Raw genomic sequence first — 23,072 nt, 5'->3', positions numbered from 1 at the left:
AATACTTTCAATTTGACATTTACAACAGGTAAAAAACACTTTCTGACCTCTACTTTCAGTAATACAGGAGCAATGTTTGACACACTTCTACTGGCTCTGCAACTAAATGTATTAAAACACACTTACATGGCATGACAGTTGTAAACCAAAGTCACCTGATCAAACAGGTAACTCGACTGTTAAAGGCTGTTTGATTGAACTTTTAATGAAAGTTTACCTTTGTGTTCTCTGTTCTGTATCTTCAACCTGTAATTCCCTGTTTGTCCATCAGGCGGCCCGTAAGGCTGTGAACGACACCAACATGACGTCAGCAGCAGGGGGCGTGGCCTCCGTGGGCCGGGTTCAGCTCAAGCTCAGGAAGACGCTCAAGGGTCACTTGGCTAAAATCTATGCCATGCACTGGTCCGCTGACTCCAGGTGAGGAAAGGAGGACACAAGACACAAAATAAGACACAAGAGCGTCGTGTTTCACGTCAAACAGAAACTTTAGAGTCTTTGTCTACACATTTAACCTGAACTAGCATGAGAAACACAGGTAATACGAAGCTATTGCTAACGGTTTTTTAACCGTTATGATCGTTCTGTGTCATTTTACCTGCCTGTTGTCGTCTGTTTCCCCCTTTTTTTTTTTAGTAGGGCTGAATGATTGTTGAAAAATAATGTAATTGTGATTTTTTTGGAGCTGTTAGAGACAAATGCTTTGGTGTTTTTAGTGAGCAGCCAAAACAAGGATTTTCAATATATATAATTTCCATCCATATTGTGATTGCAATTTAGCATGCAATTTAATTAATTTATTTCATTTTATTTATTTATTTATTTAATTTAATTTTATTTATTCTTATTTTTATTTTTTTTTATTTATTTTATTTTATTTTATTTATTTATTTATTTTTTGCATTATCTACTTATTATTTATTTATTATTTTATTGGTACCATTTTATTGGTATTATTTTATAATTTATTCATTTGTTTAATTTTTTTTTTTTTTTGGGGGGGTATCTTTCGCATTTGTTACTTATTATTAATTTATTATTTTATTAATTACTAAAACAATCAATAAAATCATTCTATAGTATGAAGGCTAGGCCTACATGTTGTGTTGAAATGAAATAGACTGAAGGTTTGTGTACATGAAACTTAAAAAAAAAAATTATTTTAATAAATTGCAGACTTTGCGATTTGAAAATTGCACTCTGTTACATAGGGATGTTGGTTTTAAATTTGATTAATTGTACAGCCCTAATTTTTAGGTCCCTATTTTAGAAAGAGGTTTTCAAATAAGACAAGAGCCATTTCACTACCCCCATGGACAAAATTACTGAAACACATCACCTTTTAAAAGCTAATAATCCTTTCAGTTATATTCAGTGTTGATTATTCACAGGTTGATTAAGCTAACCGGCTTTCTAGCCGTCTTTTTGCTCTGCCACAACATAAAATTGTTGGATTTAACTCTTAGTGGGCATCACTGAAAAGCAAAAATAAATAAATATACATGAATACAACTGGGAAGAATGTAAAATAAAGCTTAGAGAGCGTCAAAGAATTAAATTCAGGGATAAACGTAAAGTTTTAAAGCTCCTGTGGGAAGAAACAGACTGAAATCTAGATGTTTTGTTATGACCTGAAAAAGCAAACAAATTTTTTTTAAACTATTTCATCTCATACCTGAAACACTTGTATGTGTCAGACTGAGTCATTACCTGCATTTAGTGCATTTTTATCCTACATCCTCTATCACAAAGACTCTTAAGGATGTGATTTTTATCTTTGTAAAGAATGAAACAAGAGTAGTTTGTCTACAGGGGGTGCCAAAATCAACACAAACTGAAAGTTTATTACTTAAAAATGATGATGAAAGAAACATATAATGAAATTAACATGACACTTTGGATTTTAAAAATTAAAATATGGTATTAAATCATGGATGAAAATTATGTATATATTGAAAATCCTTGTTTTGGCTGCTCACTAAAAACACCAAAGCATTTGTTTCTAACAACTTTAAAGTATTAAAAATAAAATGTTGCATTTATTCAGAACATTACACAACAGATCAGAGATATTTCAGTACAACAGGTCTTATGATGCATGAGGGCAATTTAGAGCAGCTAGCATCTATAAAACAGAAAGTTGAACACTGCCCTCTGGTGTTTCCTCTGTGTTACTGCAGCTCTTTTCTCACACCTTGTACTAAGTGTTGCATTTGGTGAAAATTACTCCCCTGTGTTAAATATTTCTTTAATCTTTCACAACTAGGTTAAAAATGAGGTTTTAGAGCATCGTTAAGCTCAGTGTCTCTGTCTCATCTCTCACAGGCAAATGGTCAGTGCATCACAGGATGGCAAGCTCCTTATCTGGGACACCTTCACAGGAAACAAGGTGAGAATATAATCCCCAGCTTTATCATTACAGCATGTTTGTGGAAGTCTTTTTTGGTGATAAAGTAAAGACGAAACAGACAGCTGTGATAGATATCCATAAACTGCAAGGTACATTTAAATCAAGTATTTAAAGTCTTTATTTTAGGAAATCATTTCTTTAAGTTTTAATTTTCAAATAAAGTTGATTTAAATGCCTGGAAAGTTACAATTCAGTGTCTTCTGCCAAATTCCTGTTGCATGTTTTGTATTTCATAACCCTGATTTTGCCTGGTGAGCCCGATTGTATGGGAATAATTGGGAAAGTAGATTTTACCCGTCTCAGTAAACGGAAACTTGACTAACCTGTGACTGGACTTTCTCTACAACTTTCAGTTTGTTACGTAAACTTTGATTTTGTTTTTTAATTTAGTTTTCGTGGTAAAGGAGTTAACCTGAGCCTCTGATTGGTTGACTCAGTTTGCCCTTCCTGTAGGAGCTTCTTATCCTGGAATAATTAGATTAGCCTGGATTTCAGTGATGAGTTAAGTGTTCAGCGATGGTTTGACCTTTGTTTCCACTTTGTCAGGGATGAAATCAGCGTGAAAACAATGATTGATTTGATTTTTTTCCTCTTTCCCAGTTGGTTGCTGTGCCACTAAAGTCAGCCTGGGTGATGAGCGTCGCCTTCGCCCCCTCTGGTAACCTGGTGGCCAGCGGTGGTCTGGACAACATGTGCACAGTGTACAACATCAAGGCCGCCAGCCCCAAGACCCTCAGGGAGCTGGACGCACACACAGGTAACGGGGACGCTTGATTAAAGTCCAAACTTTCTCATTAATGATCCAAACGGGGAGGCTGACCTTTTGGTTTCTGCCTCTTCTTCTCAGGATATCTGTCCTGCGCCCGTTTCCTCAGCGACACTGAGATCCTGACAGCCTCTGGTGACACCACCTGGTGAGTTTATCATAAACATTTTTCCTTCAACACGTTGATTGGGATAATTCTAGTTCAAGTTGGACCCAGCTGGAGCCATTTAATGTTTAGGGTTGTTAAAAAGAGACTTTAAGTCACATTACGACCAACCGACTGGTCTAAAAGTGAAAAAATACTTATAAGACAGAAAAAACAGAGCATAATTTAACCAAACATGACTGAACATGAGATGAAAGTCTGCAGGGAAAGGTTTTTCAAACATGGCTACCCCTAGCAGAGCTAACGCCACCAGCCAGCCAACATATGTGCTGGTTACTCATCGCCTAAAAAAACACGTAATCTCCCTTTTCTGGATCAAAATACTGCCAAACTGTGCAGTGCCTTAAAATTTCATCTGTGCTTGATTAGATCTAGGTAGTAGAGCATTAAAACTCAGGAGTCTGGACCTCTTGTGTTTCTCTTTCACTAACCGTCTCCCTCCTCCGTCCCCCGTCGTCCTCAGCTGCCTGTGGGACTTGGAGACTGGAAAGCAGAAGGTCATCTTCACCAACCACATCGGAGACTGCATGTCTCTGGCTCTCTCTGGTGACATGAACACCTTCATCTCTGGAGCCTGCGACTCTCTGGCCAAGCTGTGGGACGTGAGGGAAGGGCTCTGCAAGCAGACCTTCTCTGGACACACCAGCGACATCAACGCCATCTCTGTAAGCCCCACGAACATCGTTAAAAGACATTTATACCTGCAAAACTGGGAGAAACATTCCTTATCAGGAAACAAGTCTCTATCTTTGATGCATTTTTATCTAAATCTTGATTTTTTGTTTTTTTGTTTCTTTTACTGATATTATCAATGCGGTCAAATTTCTGGTTCATATTTTGACAGTTTTTCCTTTTTTTAATGCTCACTCTCGCTGTTAGACGGCACATTAGTTTTCTTGCGTCAGAGTTTTTAAACTGAGTATTTTGCATTTTCAAAAATGATGAGGGTTGATGTAGTAGGAAAAATTATAAGGTCTGCAAGAAATTCAGACTTCTGAGAAATTTTGAAATTTAGAGACAAAACAGAAAAATTCTTAAAATTAAATATATAAAAATTTTGCCCCCCAAAAACAGGAAGACATCAAAATTAAGCCGTTTTAACTTAATCCTAATGGTCATTGCAACTAAATGTTTTTTTGAGGACTGACCCCTTCTCAAAATTCACACTTCAAAAAAAATGAAATCTTATCAAGTGTTTTTGTTTTGTTTTAAGTATAAATTGTCTTGTTATACTCAATATGAGCCACATTCAACTAGATAGTCCAGAAAAATGTCTTGTTTTAAGTTATTTAAAGACAAAATAAGGTCTGAATTGCTTGTAACAAGTTCGAAAATCAGCCAATGGAACAAGAAAAATTTGCTCAAAAATTTGCTTGAAACTAAATTAATGTTTTAATACAAGTTACTTTTCTTAAAATGACATCTGTGCTTGATTAGATCCAGGTAGTAGATCATTAAAACATGACCTCATTTTTTTGTCTTTAAATAACTTGAAATAAGACATTTTTCTGAACTGGTCAGGTGAATGTGACTCGTATTAACTCTAAAAAAGACATTTTCTACTGAAAATAGGACAAAAACACTTGATAAGATTTAGTTTTTCAAGTGCATTCTTGCTGTTAGATGTTGCATTTTGTTTCCTTGCGTCAGAGTACTTTAAACGGAGTATTTCACAAAAGAAAAAAGCTGAACAATTATATTAAGCTTGACATTTGGAGAGAAATTCAGAAATTTCAAGACAAAACTGAGAGAAAAACATTACTATTTTATACAAAATTTGCCCCCAAAAAACAGGAAGACATCATACTTTAACTGTTTTGAGTGAATTTAATCCAACTAAATGTTTCTCTTTGTCGAAATCCAGAGCTTTTTTCCCTGAACTTTTTGATTAAAAGCTAAAAATCCTGTGACATGAGCCTCACTTTTGGAATCGAAGTCAGAAATTTGTGATAAAAAACAATATCCTGTGATGATGTGAGTCAGAAATCTTTGGATAAACTCAGAGAAAAAGTTACTTTCTACCGTCTCACAAATCTTTTAATGGCTTCAATACAAGAGATTTTTTGGCCTTCTTTCAAAATTTCTTTCTTTTATTTTTCAATTCAGGATATTTCAGTGACTACAAAGAAAAATCTGACCTGGAATAAAATGTGAAGTGGCACAAATCTTTCGCCCCGTACAGATATTTTTTTTTATGTAGCCTAGGCTCCATCTTTTAAACTCACTTTTAAGACTTTATAAAAGGAAAATTCAAAGTTTAAGAATGAAAAAAAAAATTAGGAAGTTGTTTTGATTTCCCTGTTTGAGGAAAATGTTAAAGGAAGATAAATAAATGAATGCATCAGAGAGAGTGAAGTCAAAAGACAGTATTTCCATCATTACACTCCCCAGCTTTGTGCAGATTTTAAAAGATTAACAAACTTAAACTCCTTCTTTTTTCCTCCCCTCTTCAGTTCTTTCCCAGCGGAAACTCCGTCATCACAGGCTCCGACGACTGCAGCTGCAAGATGTACGACCTGCGCTCCGACCAGGAGGTGCTCACCTACCAGGACACCAGCCTGAACGCCGGCGTAACGTCTTTGGCTCTTTCCAACTCAGGCAGACTCATCTTTGCTGGATACGACGACTTCAACTGCCACATCTGGGACTCACTGAAGGGAGAGAAAGTCGGTGAGTGGAGTCAGCTCAGCCTCGGTTACTACAACTTAGAGTCCTTAGAGTCTCCTTCCAACCTCTTTCCTTTCCTTCCCTTCTTTTTAACGACCTCTCCTCTCTTCTCCTCACCCTTCCTCTCCTCAGGCGTGCTGTCCGGCCACGACAACAGGGTGAGCTGCACCGGCGTCCCTGAAGACGGCATGGGCGTCTGCACAGGATCCTGGGACAGCTTCCTCAAACTGTGGAACTGAGACGTCCCTGCGGAGGAGAACACCACGAGGAGGAAGAGGAGGAGGAGGAGGAGAACAGGGTGAAGAAGAGGCGGCTAGATGAGTGAGGTTGGAGGATGATTGGAACAGAAATTTGAGGCCCAGATCTTCCTCTCTTCCTCTTCTCCCTCCGCTCTTCTTCCTCAGTCTTGTATGCAAATAATGAGAGGCTGCGAGTGAGTCACGTTGTATAAATGGCATCAGGTAAACAGTGCACGATGCATCCCGCTGTATGTGCAAGAGAGTTTTATTGTTGTTGAGACGATTAAAACGCTGAAAAAATTAAAAGCATAAAAAATAGCGCATTATTCAAAATGATTACAGAGCAGAAAAGAAGCTCTTACTGAGAATGTCAATTAAACACCGATAGATTTTTGACAATAAAAAGAGAAAGAGCACGTGAATATTGAAAATAAGACTGTAGGTTCACAGATTTATTTTTATTGTCTTTGAGATCTTTGACCTGTAAAAGAGCCCTGCACTTCTTTAGATGAAAGAGTGATATGTAAATTTATTTATATTTTATAGTTAAACACATTAGCGTGGAGAGTTGATGTACAGTGTCTTTATTTTTCTTTTTTTGGACTGCACATATCCAGAGCATATGTGTATTTATGGTAGAGCTTCCATTTCGGCTCCTCTGCTAACAACCAGCAGACTTTGATCCAAGATGGCTGCCGTTGTTTCCCCGTCTGACACGAAAATCCGATGACGTACCCAGACTAGAGAAGGTTAAAAGTTGAAGCCGGGCCGGCAGGCTGCAAACACTCTGTAAAGACCTGTAAACTGTATTTTACTCCCCTGGGTTCAGCTGCATTTTGTAGAACTTTTACACTTGTGCAGCTTCTCTGTAAAAAGACCAAATGTTTGTTGAAAACCTTTCTAATAAACATAGAATTCTGCATTAACACCATGTTGGAGCCGGCGTGTTTGTGTCTGTTAAACCACGAAAGAAACAAAAGAGAGCTCTTCTTCTGTGTGTGTGTGTACATTAAATACACTGTGCCTGTGGTTGTGGTCTTTGAGGAGCGTGAAGGTGAGAGTTCAAACATTTTCTTTATTGTATTCCTCCAAAGGTGGCTTCAAGATACCCATCAAGAAGGGAGGCTTCAGGAGGTTTGTAGTCAAAACACACCAAGTTAGTAAAAGAAAACACAGCGGTGGAGTTACAACAACTTTTAACGATAAAAGACAGAGGTGGAGATGATCACACACACCTATGCAGCAAATTAAATATGCTCCTGATTTAATTTGTTCACATTTTTTGGGGTGCTGATTTGATTTAAGTTGCAATTTTTGGTTGGTTCCAATTTTTGAGATTTTTTTTAGTCTGCTTTTTTTTAATACCATACAATACCAAATGTATTTATAAAGCACTTAAAAAACACCCACAGCTGTAAAAAAAAAAGTGCTGTACAGCTCACGTTTATCTATATAGCACATTTAAAAACAACCAAGGTTGACCAAAGTGCTGCACACTCTTAGAACACAATCAAATAAAAGCAAGTTAAAAAAAATAAAAATAAAAATGTGTTAAAAGAGAATAAAAACAACAAAAAGACAATATATAGCAAAAGAGGACCCCATAATAAATAGAAAAAAGGTAAAAAAAAAAAAAAAAAAAAAAATCATGGATGTCTTGCTCAACTAGTATTAAAAGTCAGTGAAAATTTAAAAAAAGATAAAAACAGATAAAAAATAGACACATTAAAGAAAACATACTAAAACAATTCAAAGCAAATAAAAAAATAAAAGAGAATACTCATAATATGTCAATAATATAATAATATATCAGGAGCCATTTTTTAACCCCCAAAAATGCCCATCACATGTGAGAGAAATCTCAACTTTTCTAAGCTTGTAAACAAATAGTAAAATTAAGGACTTAAATTTAAAAAAATAAAAAATAAATTTCTTAGCAAAAAAAAAAAGAACCACAATTTAAAACTGTTTTAAAAATCCAGATACTATGATACATTTTTTTCCCACACCTATTCCTTATCATTTATCATTTTAAGTCTTGATATGAAAAAAAAAAAAACAAAAAAACAGATGGATTTCAAAAATAATCCACTCACTTTGAGTGTGGTCCGGTACAAAAATAAACCATCAAAACTGAAACTGTTACACAAACAAGGCTGAAAATGTGTTTATTTTTGCAGACACCCAAGAAAAAAAGATTTAAAACTCTCAGAAACTCATGGCAGTGACTCAGCAAATATTATCCAGTGTGATAAAAAAAAATAACTGATCTATAACAAAGGTTTTAAAGTTGAGTCAAAATAAACTGATAAAAGTTAAATTTATTTATGAAATACCCACAAAAATACAGAAACACAATTATATTTTCCAGTTTACACTTTTAACGGCTGTTTGGTTTGTGCTATTTCATCTTAATTTTATATTTCAAGTTTCTTTTTACAGGGTATTTTTATATTACTATAACATGATACTTATAACACAAATAAGTATCTTTATAAAAGAGTTATATTTATTATATATTTTATAGTTATATATATTCTGTATCAAAGTTTCTGAAGAAATCAATATTTATGTATGTATATGCTTGACCACTAGGTGGCAGTGTAGCTGTTCAGAGAATCTTTCAAATTTAGTATCTAAAAACGTTTTTATTTTAGTATTTCAATTCTGAAAAGTAACGCCAGATTAAGACGACATATAAATGTTTTAACCCTTAAATGTGACGAGTATGATGTAGAAATTTACAATTCTTCAGTTTATTGTGGTACAGCTGTCTAATTCTTACCACCGGGTGGCGGTAGTGCTCCCTAAAGCTGTTTGATTTTCCATTAACACAAACCACGAAGAATAACACTGTCAGCCTCTCTGTTGAGTTGTGATATTTCCCACTGCACCTGACATACACACACACACCATCAGCCGGACTCTCCCCTATCCATCAGAGCTTATCATCCCCCGGACATTCTCACCTCTGCTCCCCGGGTCTCTGCCACCTTCAGCCGGCCATGGCGCTCCGGAGGTTCTTCGTGGGAGGAAACTGGAAGATGAACGGGAACAAGGAGAGTTTGGGGGAACTTATCAACACGCTGAACACCGCCAGTCTGGACGAAAACACCGGTAACTCATTAGATTCACTATATTATAAGTATAAACGACAGTTTAACGGTCGGTCTGCGGTGAAACTGTGATTTAAAAGGAACGAAAGTGACCGTTAAGGCGGGAATCAGACAAACAGGCAGAGATGCTGCAGGCTGCAGCTTAGATGACACGGTGACATTGGAGGTCACGTGATCCGGATGAGTTGCGTAATGGCTTCTGACGCACCTGTATTATCCGGCCTGTCAGGTGCGTAACATTCAAGAAACCACATTTAGGCAAGTGCTCTACTTACGTGTAATGTAAGAAAGTATTTTATCATCTTTTGGAAGAGGTGGAAACTTTTAAACCAGGTGGCGTGAAAAAAATCGAAAATAATAATGATAATAATAAAAATAAAAATAATGATAATAATAATACAAATAATAATGATGATAAAGATAATAATAAAAATAACATAAAACCCTTTAACAAATGCAAAAGTACATAGGGATGGGTACAGAATTAGGTACTTTTATAGGTACCGACCGAATTCTGTCAAAACTACCGGGTACCGGTTCATGTAAAATCAAAAGGTACCATGTTTAGGTACCTAAATGCATACTTGTGACTGTGAGGGAGTGGAAGGGTAGCCATTTTTCCATGCTTGACATGAACACAGCATTGCAAGGTTATTTAATGAAGAATAAATATGTGTAATCAGAAAAAAAAAATTTGATTACTAAACAAATTGGTATTTTTTACCACAGAAACACAAAAAAGTACAGAAAATTGGTACCGCTGAGTACTGGTACAGATTGCCAGGTACCGGGCATTGGTACTGTATTGTTTCAGATGTGAAAGGTACCCATTCCTAAAGGTACAGCAAACATCATTATGAATTAATTGATTTTTACAACTCTCTAGAATCTAAGACAACTAAAGATTTAACAGTTGTAAAGCAGAAAGAGATTTTCAGAACAGATTTTCATGCGTCACTTTTCTACTGCACAAAAAATGCTTCGTTAAATTAGTTTTAACCGTAGGAATAACCACAATAACAATACAAAACATCATAAAATAATAAAAATAAAGGTAAATACGAAGTGTGAAGTAAGCGGAACTTAAAGTACATTCAAAAAAATCTTTTGGATAGTTAAGCATTGACATTTTAAACATTTTAACAGTCAAGTTTACTACATTTTGCACAAGAAAATGACTTGTTTGCATATCTTTTTTCCTAGAAGATTGTTTTATGTTCACAAAATAAATATGTTTGCATAGAAAAAAAGAAAAAAATTCCAAACAGTTCCCATTAAACTTAAATCATCAGGTGTAAAGTGAATAACTGTGTTTATTATTTATGATAATTCAAATTTTAATGTAAATCTTTCAGATGTGGTGTGTGGAGCTCCCTCCATCTACCTGGACTTTGCTCGTTCCAGTCTGGACTCCCGGATCGGAGTCGCTGCCCAGAACTGCTACAAAGTGTCCAAGGGAGCGTTCACAGGAGAGATCAGGTATCTCACCCTCTGAATGAAGACAGCCATGAATTATTTCTGATGAAACCTGAGTCATCTCCTTTATCTTCATCGTGCCTGTCCTCTTTCCAGTCCGGCCATGATAAAGGACTGTGGAGTGGACTGGGTGATCCTGGGACACTCTGAGCGCCGTCATGTGTTTGGGGAAAGTGACGAGCTGATTGGTCAGAAGGTGAACTCCCAGATAAAATCCCAAATAGACCTTTGATCAAACCCTAAACTCCAATACGATCAAATAAGCTTCACAGATTGATGCTTTCATATAAATGTTGATGCTGCTGCAGAAATTGTTTTTATGATGCATGGCTGTTTTCTGACTGGTTGTTTTGTTCTCAGGTGGCTCACGCTCTGGAGAGTGACCTGGGTGTGATCGCCTGTATCGGGGAGAAACTGGAGGAGCGAGAGGCCGGCACCACGGAGGAAGTGGTTTACAACCAGACTCAGGTCATCGCAGGTAAACCAAGGAAATACCTGCCAGTTTTTCCTGTTCTTGGTCTGAAAAACTAGTTCCTGTATCGTTTTTTTTTGTTTTGGATCGACACTTGCAGGATTTTCAGTGAATTTCCATCAGAACTGAATGTTTCCTAGTTTTTCTAGTTTTTGCAGCCTGTTCTTCAGTCCCTTATATTCTCTACATGAATCTTCCTGCTTCTGTTCCCACTCAGTCTCCAGCCTCACATTAAAGACATTATTGATGATTGCCTCATGCAGCCTACTTCTGCTCTCAAAGTAGGCTTCATCACACTTAAAATGCAAGTAGGTCAGCGGTCTCTGCTGATGGAGACGTTTCTTTAGAATGGATGCAGGGTTTCCTCCTCTGAGAGGTCTCTAAAATTTACCACAGCATTAATAGATCTTTGCAGGATCTTTACAGCATGTGCTCTACCTTCAGTTAGTGATGCTGTGTGTCTGGAGGGATCAGAAATGGATGTTGGTGTCAGTAGTTTTTACCTGATGGAGGGATGTTTGTGTGTTTTGCAGAGAACGTGAAGGATTGGGAGAAAGTGGTGCTGGCTTATGAGCCGGTGTGGGCCATCGGCACCGGAAAGACAGCTACACCTGAACAGGTAACACAGAGTCACCCACTCTGAGGCCATGTCCACACATACCCGGATATCTGGGAAACCGCACATATTTATACTTCGAGGCCTGTCATCCACACGAAACCGCAGTTTTACGTCACTAAGAATGATGTTTTAGAAAACTCATTCTCATTCATGATTTCATGTAGATGCCAGTAAATGGAGACACCTTTATCTTTACCATATACCCTTATAATCCACTATTGACAGATTATTTTTAATCAATTCTGTCACGTATACTCGTGAAAAACCTGAAAGAATGAGGCTGTTTCCCATTTCAAACATCATTAAAGCGGAATGAAACATCGCTAGTTTCAACTCCTCAGTAAGGAAAGTCACTATTATCTGTCCCAGAAGTCACTAAAAGCCACTAAATGATGCTGCTGTCTCATCTGCATAATAATCCATGTGCATGTAAATGTCATGGACTCTGTAGGAGAGAGAAATAACATGGGAGAGACAGAAAGCAGGTAAAACACAACATCATAAAAATGTTTACAAATTCAAATGAACTTTCTTCTCTCCATTCTTGTTTTTTTAATGTCTAAATATCAACCCTCCTCCTTTATCTGGGCTGGGGACCAGCAGAAGTGACTGTCTGTCTGTGTTTTAGATAGGGGAGGGACTTAAACACAGTGTCCAATGACACGATCAAAACACGCTTCAACATCAGACTCCAAACTCCAGAAAAGTCGCAAGAGTTGTCGTCTTAAAAAAAACTCTCCAGAGGGTCTGAAAAGTCATTAAATGTAGCGACAATGTCTCTAAGTTGGCAACACTCAGTTGCGGTTTTATCCTCCACTTTCTTACCGCCATCATCAGAGCACAACACATGATGGGAGCTACATATTCGCTTCAAACTGAGCTGGAAAACAAAGCAAAAAGAAAAACAGGAACCAAACGGAGCACACACGCCCCGAACCGAGTGAGGGAAACCGAACTGTTAAGTTTTTCTTCATAAACCGTTCCATCCCTACTATACAGATATAGATATAGTACTTTTACTATGTATGTTTTGGAACAGATTTGGTTGCTGTGATCCTTTGATATTTGATAAAATTATATATAATTTTTGTACATCATAAAGCAAAGGCTCTCAATGGTAATGGCCAAAGAGTAGTGCTCTAACGCAGTGGTTCTCAAATTGTGGTCCGACTGAAAACAGTGTCTTTTTGTGTTTTTGGTCTTAAATGTGTGTGTATATGTATGTGTTTCCAGGCTCAGGAGGTCCATGAGAAGTTGAGGGCATGGCTCAGAGCCAACGTGTCAGATGAGGTCGCTGACTCTGTGCGCATCATCTATGGAGGTCAGTGATGGAGAATTGATCTCTGCATTTCTAACATTCGTTCTCTACATAATCGTCTGCTGGATTAAGTTTTTTAAAGAACACTATTAAAAAATCCTGCAGCCAGTTTCTATGTAGTCAACTATTCCTCGTACTTTGGTTATTAGTGGAGTGCGGGTAGGTGATGAGCGTTGAAGTCTTGCAATTAAATAATAAAACATAAACACATAAGCAGCCACAGGACTTGTTTTCTCACAGAGATTATTTCCTCTTTCTCTCTTCGTTCCTCAGGTTCAGTGACGGGAGCAAACTGCAGAGAGCTGGCGTCTCAGGAGGACGTGGACGGCTTCCTGGTGGGCGGAGCTTCTCTGAAACCAGAGTTTGTCGACATCATCAACGCACAAGCTTAAAGGACACAGAGGACGTTAGGACCAGTGAAAGAAACACCTCGTCCTTTAGAGCGTCACCTTGTTTCTGCAGACTGGGCCGACTGATGCAGTGAGAGTCCAATCGGAGCGGTTTGGTCGTCAGGGAGCTTAACATTCAGGATGAGGGAATGCTGCACTTTTATTTTGTTATGCCAGTAAATATTAAACCAGGTTTTAACGCAGGAATTAACTTTAACTTCAGGGGAAAGTGGTGTGATGTGTCTGTAGTTTTTCTGTGGGTTATTCAGTTTAATGTGTTTAACTCAAAGGTTGAAGGGAGTTCATTAGAGATAATGGAGAAATAAGAAGTACACAATCAATGCTAACACCTCTCTGTGTTTCTTTAACCTCCTGTGCTGATGAGGGGCATGAAGTTGAGGAGAAACAAAGATCAGTCAGCCCGCGTTGTCCTCTGTTTGTCCTGTTGTAGTAATGACACACTGACACCTGCACCATCCACTGCTTCAGGGCCTTTCACAGTAAAAGCTGGGGTTAGATTGTACTTGAGTATGTTACATATATATTAAAAGTACAGTTTATTTGAAGAGTAAGAAAGTAGGAGTATTGTTTGAGGGGCACTGCACTTTGTTCCTGTATTTTTAACACTTGATAAATCAGGATATCACTAATGCAAGGAATAAATAAAGAAAAAAGTTTTTAAAAAATGTGTTTTGTGATTTATCTGTTGTATCTGATTCCACTCTTTAAAAGACTTGATTTGACACCTCAAAGGTGCTGTGAGGAGGATCTGTTTTGATTGCACTCCCTCGCCCTCTTGTGGCCAGAGTCTCTGCACACCGTCATAAATGACTTTTAGTGAGGCGTGTGTTTTGGAATTAAATGACAAATTTTCTTTGTTCAAGACAACTTTTTACTGGACACAACACGCAGAGTTGAGGTATTTATCAGTACAGTTACGTAGCGCTACGGTTTGAAATGTGACGTCAAGCGAACGTTGTAGCAGCCGGCTATATGTTAGCCTGGTGCTCCGACGAATCTGTAGGCTAATGTGACAACAAGCTAACACTGTCAGTTTGTGTGTAGTTTGTGTGTAGTTTAGTAGCTGTTAGCGCAGCTGGCAGCCCGGTGCTCTAAGACATGTCTGTAATGTGTAACGTCATTAAATCCTGGTAAGTTGTGTCCTGCTAAATCAACGTATTTACAGCCTGGTTCAAAAAACGTCTCCTGTCTGAGTCACTAATTGTACTATTAGCACCCACTGTACGGGTTTTTTTCTAACTCGGCAGTTCATAGGATATCAAGATCACAAGCTCCCCCAATAAGAGGCACAGCTGAGGGTCACGTGACCAACAGGCGCCCTATGGCTGTACTCGAAGCCCTTGCCACTACCAATATGGCCGCTATAGCCGATGTGCTGCATTTTCTGTTTCAGAAACAGACGGGTGACGTCCACGAGACTACGTCCATTTTTTATACAGTCTATGGATGCATTGCATCGCAGTTAAAAATCGATACGAGTGTGTAAAGATTAAAATCGGCTGAGATAAAAAAATAAATCGTGATGCCCTATTTAAACAGCAGAGGGCTTTACTTTCCTTAAAAAAAAAAACAAACAAACAAAAAAAACATGTAAATCCTCAACTAGGGACACATGCAAACCTGAGATTGTTTATTTGTATATTAATTTAATTATTTTAACGTGAAATTTGTTATTAAAAAAAATAATTTATTTTTTGTTATTCAAGATAAAATATAATTTCACTGGCACTTTTTACCTCAGAGAATTAGAAAGGGAATTCTCATCAATTTGTAAAAATAAGAGAAAATATATTTTTTAGTTTTTATACATTTAAAAATATGTGTTTGTGTTTAAAATTTAGCATTCAATGCAGAAATAATTTAAAGAATCTTTCTCAGTCATATTTTCTTTGCAAACTCATTCTGTTAAAAAATTTGTGAGACAATCGCATCATCAACCCAGTTTAAGAAATCGTATCGAATTGTGAGTTGAGTGTATGGTTATATCGCTAGCATTCAGGAATTAAGATGGATAAAAACATGAAAACACAGAAAAAAAGACTCCAACACTTTAACTGTGATTGAAATTGTAAATTAACATCTTTTATTTCACATTTTTCACATTATTTTCAATGACAAGCGTTCAGTTTTTTGTGTTTTCTTTCTTTATTTCGACAGCTAATCTATGGACATTCAGAAGGGAACAGAAGGGACGAAGGGATTCAGGTTTTATCTTTCTTTTCTTGGGACAAAGGCCGGACTTCAAGCATAAATGACAAATCATCAGAATCACATCAGGACGGGAGGGAAGAGAGGGTCTGAAACTGAGATATGGACACGACAAGAAGAAGAAGAAGAAGTAGAAGAAGAAGAAGAAAAGGAGACAAAAAGAGGGATCGAGGAGGACAGGAGTGAGAGTGCAGGTTCGTCGGTGTGACACAGCCGAGTGTGAAGTGTTCAGGTGTGTGTGTGTAGTTTTTTCACTCAGTCCCTGAAGCTGCTGTTGGTGTGTTTCTCTCTGCAGGTGCATCGTCCTCTTTTGGTGTTAGAGTCGTGTTTTTTAGTCTCTTTCAGTTGCGTGCGTCAGTCTACATTGTTCTATAATATCTCTACGTATGTTTCTCTGTTTTTACAACAATAATCTTTATTTTAATCCTCTGGCTGTACATGAACTATTCCTTTAAAACTACAGTAACAGTGCATGTCTGGCTTGTAAATTTGACATTTTTATGGTACTCCCCTGCATGTGCATGAGCGTGTGTTTTCTATCTGCGTACTCTAAATGTGTGTGTGTGTTTGTGTGCATACAGCATCACCTCCCTACCTAAAAGTTCCAGTGCATAATTGATTTTATTCAATCTTATTTAATTTTTTGCTTGGCTCTTTCGCTCCCGTGTCTGTGTGGTCATTCACTGTACATGGCTCTTGCATGTGCGTGGTGTTTGTTAGTGTGTCTGTGTGTGTGTGAGAGAAGGAAGTGTGTGTTTGTGTGAGAATCATTCATGTGTCTGTCAGCTTCACAGGGCGCTGGGGTTCCTGAAGTTGTGACCTGCAAAGCGCGCCTGGTCGCCGAGCTCCTCCTCGATCCTGCAGAGACGAGGAGGAAGAGGAGAAATTTAAACATATACGATTATCAAAAAAACAAACAAAAAAAAACAGAGGATTTATTTGAGTAGCTCTCAGATTTGTTGCAAAAGCAGAGGTGCAGTTCCTCGTGTGGCCACTTGAGGCTGGCCCAAAAGTGAGTCAGTCCCCATTAAGCTCCATATTAAAAGGTCCGACTTCACAGCAGAAACAAACGTGTTACCACCAATCACCTGTTTGGAGTGTGGTAATAATCTACAGAAGTCAGAGTTGCTTGAAGTGTTTTTGGGGAAAGAAACTTTTGTCTTGGTATTTTTCCTTTTTTCAAGCTCCTCACGTTTCTAAACTGAAACCTCCACTGCCTGTGTGTGACAACTCTCTGCAGAATAAGCGTTTCTGTGCAGTCTCTGAACACGTGTGTGTGTACATGCTTGACTGCACTGATTAGCGTTGGTCGCTGGTTAAAGCTCCTGTAAGTCTCTCCCTCCTTCACCTCCTCCCCTCCTACGTCTCCTCAGAAATGCAATGGGATTACACTGCTGAGCTCATCTCTCCTCCTCCTCCTCCTCCTCCTCCTCCTCCTGTTGCTGACTGGCTCGGACACATCGGGTGACACCAGCACTGCTGCCGCCTGTCACATCGATTAGCTCTGTGATGCTAGGACTGAGCAGGAGCCTGAACAGGAAGAGCTGCTGCACGATTTGAAGCCAAAGATGCAGAAAAATGAACAAGTGGAGAAAAGTAGGAGACTCTAAACCAAACTGAAATATAAAGTTTAATTTTTCCAGTTTTAAAAATGCTCAAACTCAGGTTTTATTTGCAGTTTATTTAAACAGCAGTTCTTCAAACGGCCACTAGAGGCTGCAACCAAAAGTGAGTCATTCCCAGTCAGACCTCAGATTAAATTATTCCACTTTACAGCAGACTTAAGCTTTTTTTAATTAATTTGTTTATCTATATGTATTTATTTTTATTTTATTTTAGCAAAAGTAAAGTAAAGTAAATTAAATCTTTTTTTGTCCCCAAAAGTTTGAAATCATGGCCACTCAATGGTGAACATACAACTGAAAAAAACTGCAAACAGCAGTAAGTATCCCTCATTCTGCTTTCTACAAAACTCCATACAGCCAAAGCAGGGATTGAATTAATGTAAGATAATATATGTTCACTATAAGTGATGCAGTTATAAACCAAATTCTACTGTTGGTGAAGAGACCAATTGTAATCTGAAACTGCACAGTAATAATTTGCTCTGAACTACAGGTAGTGACAGGTGGGAAAGGGTCAAAGTTCAAGGTGTGGTGTAGTGATGTAGACGATACCCAGAGTGTTTTGTATGAAACAGAGTATATCAGTGCAGTTTGCAGGCAAGATGTACAATGAAATTTGGAGAGCAGATTCTTCTCTGCGAGTCACTGACCTCATCAGTTGGTTGTACTTGGCAAGCCTCTCAGATCTGCAGGGGGCGCCAGTCTTAATCTGCAACACAGAGATTTGAAATATTACAGCCATATAACACACAGTCTGTATTTTTACACTTAAAAAAGATACCAGGGGTTGTAAAAATATCTTTGAATCACAAAGCATCACTTTATTTTACTAATCCAAGGAGCTCAGATAACTCTGGAAGAAGTCCTCACATTCATTCTTCTTCATATTTTTTTTTTGGGACAAAAAAAAACACATTTTTAGTAGGGCTGTAACTTTAATTTAATCAATTACACCACAAATTAATTCATTATAAAGATTAAAACAAGATTCAACAAAGCACACAGACATTTCAATTAAGAATGTACTAATCCGATCCTGGTATCGAGTATCAGTGGGAAAGGATCGGTCCAAACTTGACACTAAGGCTAAACTATGATTTAGCCTACAAGGTATAAAATTTTACAATCAAATAGTAATTTCTGTAAATTCTGAGGCATTTTTTAACCAAACTGCTGTTAAACATTCAAACACTTATAGTTTAAAGAAATATTAACTTCAGTAATTCCATATGAACTCATTTTTGCGTTTTACTCAAACATTACCAGTGTTATCCCAAAGCAGAGCATTGTAGGTTATTATCCAACACTGGTATTGGATCAGGATCGGTATTGGTCGATATTGGTATCAGTATTGGGACCAGAAAAGCTGGATCGGTGCGTGGTACGTAACCTCTCTCATGCACCGCTAATCAAACCAAACAAAGCCGAGGTGACACTAGGAATGGAGATGACAACTGCAAGTGAGGCTAGCAAATTTTTTGCTAGCGCCTTTGAACCGCAAGTTTATTTACAAAAGAAATGAAGACGGGACGGTCAACAAAAACATGGGTTATTTGTAGCTTATGCAAAAAATAATTTTGCACTACAATTCTGTAATATCCTAGAATTCAATTTTTTTATTTGGGGACCTTAAGCAGAGATTATAATGCGATTAATTAGATTAATTAATTACAACTCCTGTAATTAATCAGATTAATTTTTTAATCCCCTGACAGAACTTATTTTTAGCCTTTCATTTCTGATACCTGTCCAGTGCAGAGTCCCACCACCAGGTCAGCGATGAAGGTGTCCTCCGTCTCTCCTGAACGATGGCTGACCATCACGCCCCAACCGTTCGCCTGGGCCAGCTTACACCTGAGGCGGGGACAAAGTTGACAAACCATGTTATTTCTTAATTATTTTATTGGCTCAGAACAAAGAAAAAACAAAATCTGATGATTTTTGATAATTTTTTTAAGTCAGAAAGATATTTGTCCACAGGGGGCGCCAAAATCTGCACAAACCAAAAGTTCTTTACTGAGACTTTAAGCCTCTTGTTTTGCGAAATCACTGTGGCTTCACATTCACTCCAGTCACAGACGCTCCCACAGCTTTGTAGTGAACTTTTAACTCCTCTGAGTAAAGAATAAAACTCGTCTGAATCAGTCTGAAAAAATCATTTTCTTCCAGTTTAGATTCAGGCTGAACAGAGAGACAGCTGTGTCATGCTCTGGTTGCGTAACGGTGTGTTTTCAGGATTGAAAGATAATAAGATGTCTCTGTTTGTGTCCTGAGAGGAGGAATATGTTGCTGTAAATCTGCATCACTCTGTATCAGCTCCCGAAAAGAAAACAGTGACTTTGCAGAATTATTCTTACTCTTCATCAGATTGTGATTTGTTTGTCCTGCAGCTCATCTGACATTTTAATTTCAAAAACAGCTGAAAATCAAAAAAAGCTTTAACAAACAAAGACATGAACGACCCTTCCTTGCTGCTATCCCCTCCTCCTCCTCAATCACCCGCGTGGCATCTTAAAGAAAACCTCAGGTTTATGCCTCAAAAGGCTTTTATTTTGACAGGCAGAGTACATCACCTTTACTGTTGTCAGCTCTGTTTCTATCATTTCATCCTCTCTGACACCTCCTGCTATAATCCGGCCGCACTGTCAGGACTGATCGCTTCATAACGCTGAGTGACGTTTGGTGAAGGCTGAGATTGATGACACAACACCAAAGGAAACACACATCTCTATATAAATATGGGATGAATGCGGCGCTGCAGTCGCAGTCAGCTGCATCAGTCTGTTTGACTGACAGCTAATCTTCATACCAGGAACCTGCTGTCACTTCCTGTCCTATATTTATCTCCTGTGAAGATCCTCGTCCCAGGCGCAAGGTCAACATGGCTGACAGGTAATGAATGATGTCACGGGCATCACACTGCACTTGTGTGTGTGTGTGCATTAAGTGTGGGTGTGTCGGCATGTGTGACTGATAGCTGGCCTGCAGGATCTCTGTCTCCTCAGCTAAGATGGACAACCTTTTTTTTTTCCTCCATCAAGTTCAAATCCCCTGACCTCTCTGAGACTGACATGTTGTGTTCCTCTGAGTGTGTGAAACATGTTTACAACATGTTTGACTGGCAGCGATGAGCTGTGTTTGGCCTTTTAATCAAGCAGAGCTATCGCTGTCATAAATTATCCGAGCTGCTTCCACATTTAGTGTCTTTGTGTCTGAGTGAAACGACTTAATTGGGCCGAGCTGGAGCATCAGCTGAGAGTTTGTAGCCTTCATAAAATCACTCATTCGGGAAGGAGAGGTTCACCCAGTGTTGCGTTAACATGCAGGAGCCTCAGGTGTTGAAGTGTGAAGCCCAAGGAAACCCTGAACTGACTCATTCACTCCTGCAGGAATCTCCCCGAGTCGTGCAGAGGTAACTCCTATCCCCAATTTTTAGATGTCACAGGGACAGTGTACTCCTGTTACAGCCGCGCCCTCGCTTCGTGTGTCTGGCAGTGTCCTTGCAAGGATGTGTGTGTGTGTGTGTGTGACGGCTGGGTGAGTGATAGATTCCCCAGGTCAACACCAACAGCAGCTGCACCAATCGGAGGAGCAGCTGACCAGTTACTGCAGTTGTAAATGCTATGATCAAGAGTTTTGTATGAAAGGGGCGCTCATTGTTTCTGGACTGGGGAAGGAACAAGTTTATTCATAAACTTTATATTTTATATATTTTTGCTCTCTCCTCTTTGTCTGTTTCTAGTCTGGAGATCCTACATGTAACCATGGCTGCATTGTTTACATGTGTAATCAGCTGTTAGCAGCCTGTAGCATGTCGATGCTAACTGGTGCAAGGCCAGATATTTCCCCACAAGGTGAGGAGAAGGAGGTGAGGACAATGTGCTGGTTCTCAGGTGTGAGCTAAGAAGTGACGACATGGACCTGTCCTTCCATCCATCGTTATTGGGAACGTAAGATCTATCTCCAATAAGATGGACGAGCTAGCTATGCTAACCCAGCAACAGAGGGAATACCAGAAGGCAGAGTAGCAGCATGCTATTCACAGACATGGCTAACAGAGCTAACACCAGACACCAACGCCACATTAGAATAGAATAGAATAGAATAGAAAATACTTTATTTATCCCCGAGGGGAAATTCAGGAGTCACCGCAGCATTTAAGAAAACAAAAGTAAGAAAGAATATAGAAAGTGCAAAAAGGTCCATAAGAAATTAGATGACGACATCCCGTCCACCACTCGTCCACCACTCTCCAGCCCAGCCAGTCTCCACCTCCACAGGGTCCAGGACTGAGCCTCCCCAGCAGTCCGTTCAGTCTCTGTCTCCTAGATCCTGTCTGCTCACAGCAGGCGAAGCTCCTCCGATGTGTCGCCGGCGTCCGATGTCAGCTCCGTTAGCCACGTCCGTGAACAGCACGATGCCGCTGGGTTAGCACGGCTAGCTCGTCCATCCCCCGGAGCTGGATCCCACATTCCCAACAACGATGGATGGAAGGACAGGTCCACGTTGTCATCTCCCAGCTCACACCCGAGAACCAGCACGTCGTCCTCACCTCCTCCTCCTCAGCTCGAGGAAAATCATCAAGCCCTTCACTAGTTAGCATTGGCATGCTACAGGCTGCTAACAGCTGAGTTTGCATGTAAACAATGCAGCCATAGTTACATGTAGGATCTCCAGACAAACACAGGAGAAAAGTAGTCAAAAATATCGCCGAAGCCACAAAAAGTTTGGTGTCCGTGACCGACAATGAACCATACAAAGTGATGATCCACTCCAAATACAAAGATTACGAAAAAGAGACGAAAAAAATTCCAAGAAACGGACAAAGCCGAGAGAGCTGCTGCAACAGGCAGCTACTTGGGTAGCGCCTAGCAACGGAAAAACATTGGAAGAACTTCACCTGCTGTGAGCAGACAGGATCCAGGAGACAGAGACTGAACAGACTGCTGAAGAAGCTCAGTCCTGGACCCTGTGGAGGTGGAGGCTGGCTGACTGGACAATGATGGACAAGCTGTCAGCATTTATTTTCTTATAGACCTTTTTGCACTTTCTATACACTTTCTTACTTTTGTTTTCTTGGTTTCTGCTGTGACATCTGAATTTCCCCTCAAGGATAAATAAAGTATATTTTATTTTATTCTATTCTATTATATCGTATCTATTTGTTTAGGCTGATTCACATATGTTTTTGCTTTTGTTATTCACTGGTGCCACAGGTTGGGTTCAAACCTGGGCAGCCTATTTGAGGACTTGCCTCATGGGATACTGTTAGGAAACCTGCGCCCACCCTTTTTTTTTTGTTGTTGTTTTGAGCTACACTTACCAGCGTCAGCCTGTTAAGTGCTCAATTCTGACTTCTTCCCTAATAAATAGCTCTATTTACTAAAAACAACTGATTTTATGCTTCTTTCTTTTCTCATTTCCAAGCTGTTACAAGCTGTGACAGGTTACAAACAAGCTGAGAGATTATTTTCCTTCATTTCACTTGCTTATGTTAACTGTTAGATGAGTTTGTAAGACTAAAAAGGACTTTTTAGTTTTCACACATTGTGACTCTGAGTTATTCTCCTCAAACATGGTTCT

General features: G+C 38.9%; 3 protein-coding genes across 3 annotated transcripts in view; 2 read left to right on the top strand and 1 right to left on the bottom strand.

Moving 5' to 3' along the window:
* The first annotated feature begins 365 nt into the window (after positions 1–365).
* On the top strand, positions 366–6,278 carry LOC141802919 (guanine nucleotide-binding protein G(I)/G(S)/G(T) subunit beta-3-like). Its single transcript, XM_074686732.1, has 7 exons — positions 366–417; positions 2,323–2,386; positions 3,008–3,164; positions 3,255–3,321; positions 3,803–4,004; positions 5,793–6,009; positions 6,139–6,278. Exons 1-7 carry the CDS (start codon positions 395–397, stop codon positions 6,243–6,245), a joined length of 837 nt encoding a protein of 278 aa, XP_074542833.1. The 5' UTR covers positions 366–394; the 3' UTR covers positions 6,246–6,278.
* Positions 6,279–9,089: 2,811 nt separating this feature from the next.
* On the top strand, positions 9,090–14,298 carry tpi1a (triosephosphate isomerase 1a). The gene is made up of 7 exons (XM_074687716.1): positions 9,090–9,362; positions 10,717–10,840; positions 10,934–11,033; positions 11,198–11,315; positions 11,843–11,928; positions 13,162–13,249; positions 13,520–14,298. Exons 1-7 carry the CDS (start codon positions 9,251–9,253, stop codon positions 13,636–13,638), a joined length of 747 nt encoding a protein of 248 aa, XP_074543817.1. The 5' UTR covers positions 9,090–9,250; the 3' UTR covers positions 13,639–14,298.
* A 1,418-nt stretch (positions 14,299–15,716) lies between these two features.
* LOC141802809 (gamma-enolase) overlaps positions 15,717–23,072 on the bottom strand; it is a 31,345-nt gene continuing 23,989 nt past the window's right edge. Inside the window, exons 11-13 of the mRNA XM_074686549.1 lie at positions 19,235–19,343; positions 18,140–18,198; positions 15,717–16,722 (exon numbers count right to left, since the gene is read on the bottom strand). Of these exons, the coding sequence (XP_074542650.1) occupies positions 16,653–16,722; positions 18,140–18,198; positions 19,235–19,343 (238 nt within the window). The 3' untranslated portion in view covers positions 15,717–16,652. The remainder of the gene's footprint in view (positions 16,723–18,139; positions 18,199–19,234; positions 19,344–23,072) is intronic.

This window comes from Halichoeres trimaculatus, unplaced genomic scaffold (assembly GCF_033239565.1).
Source record: "Halichoeres trimaculatus isolate MK-OKI-2021-1 unplaced genomic scaffold, fHalTri1.1 fHalTri1_scaffold_14, whole genome shotgun sequence".
Lineage (NCBI taxonomy): Eukaryota > Metazoa > Chordata > Actinopteri > Labriformes > Labridae > Halichoeres > Halichoeres trimaculatus.
The sequence above is the reverse complement of the archived record's forward strand: the minus strand, read 5'-3'. Positions and strand labels throughout refer to the sequence as shown.

Bases quoted from the DNA above. Each gene is read 5' to 3' on its own strand.
- tpi1a (XM_074687716.1), top strand. From the start codon at position 9,251: ATGGCGCTCCGGAGGTTCTTCGTGGGAGGAAACTGGAAGATGAACGGG. The intron at 11,316-11,842 runs GTAAACCAAGGA...TGTGTTTTGCAG, and splicing joins CCAGACTCAGGTCATCGCAG to AGAACGTGAAGGATTGGGAG. The intron at 11,929-13,161 runs GTAACACAGAGT...ATGTGTTTCCAG, and splicing joins AGACAGCTACACCTGAACAG to GCTCAGGAGGTCCATGAGAA.
- LOC141802919 (XM_074686732.1), top strand. From the start codon at position 395: ATGCACTGGTCCGCTGACTCCAG. The intron at 3,165-3,254 runs GTAACGGGGACG...TCTTCTTCTCAG, and splicing joins GGAGCTGGACGCACACACAG to GATATCTGTCCTGCGCCCGT. The intron at 6,010-6,138 runs GTGAGTGGAGTC...TCCTCTCCTCAG, and splicing joins ACTGAAGGGAGAGAAAGTCG to GCGTGCTGTCCGGCCACGAC.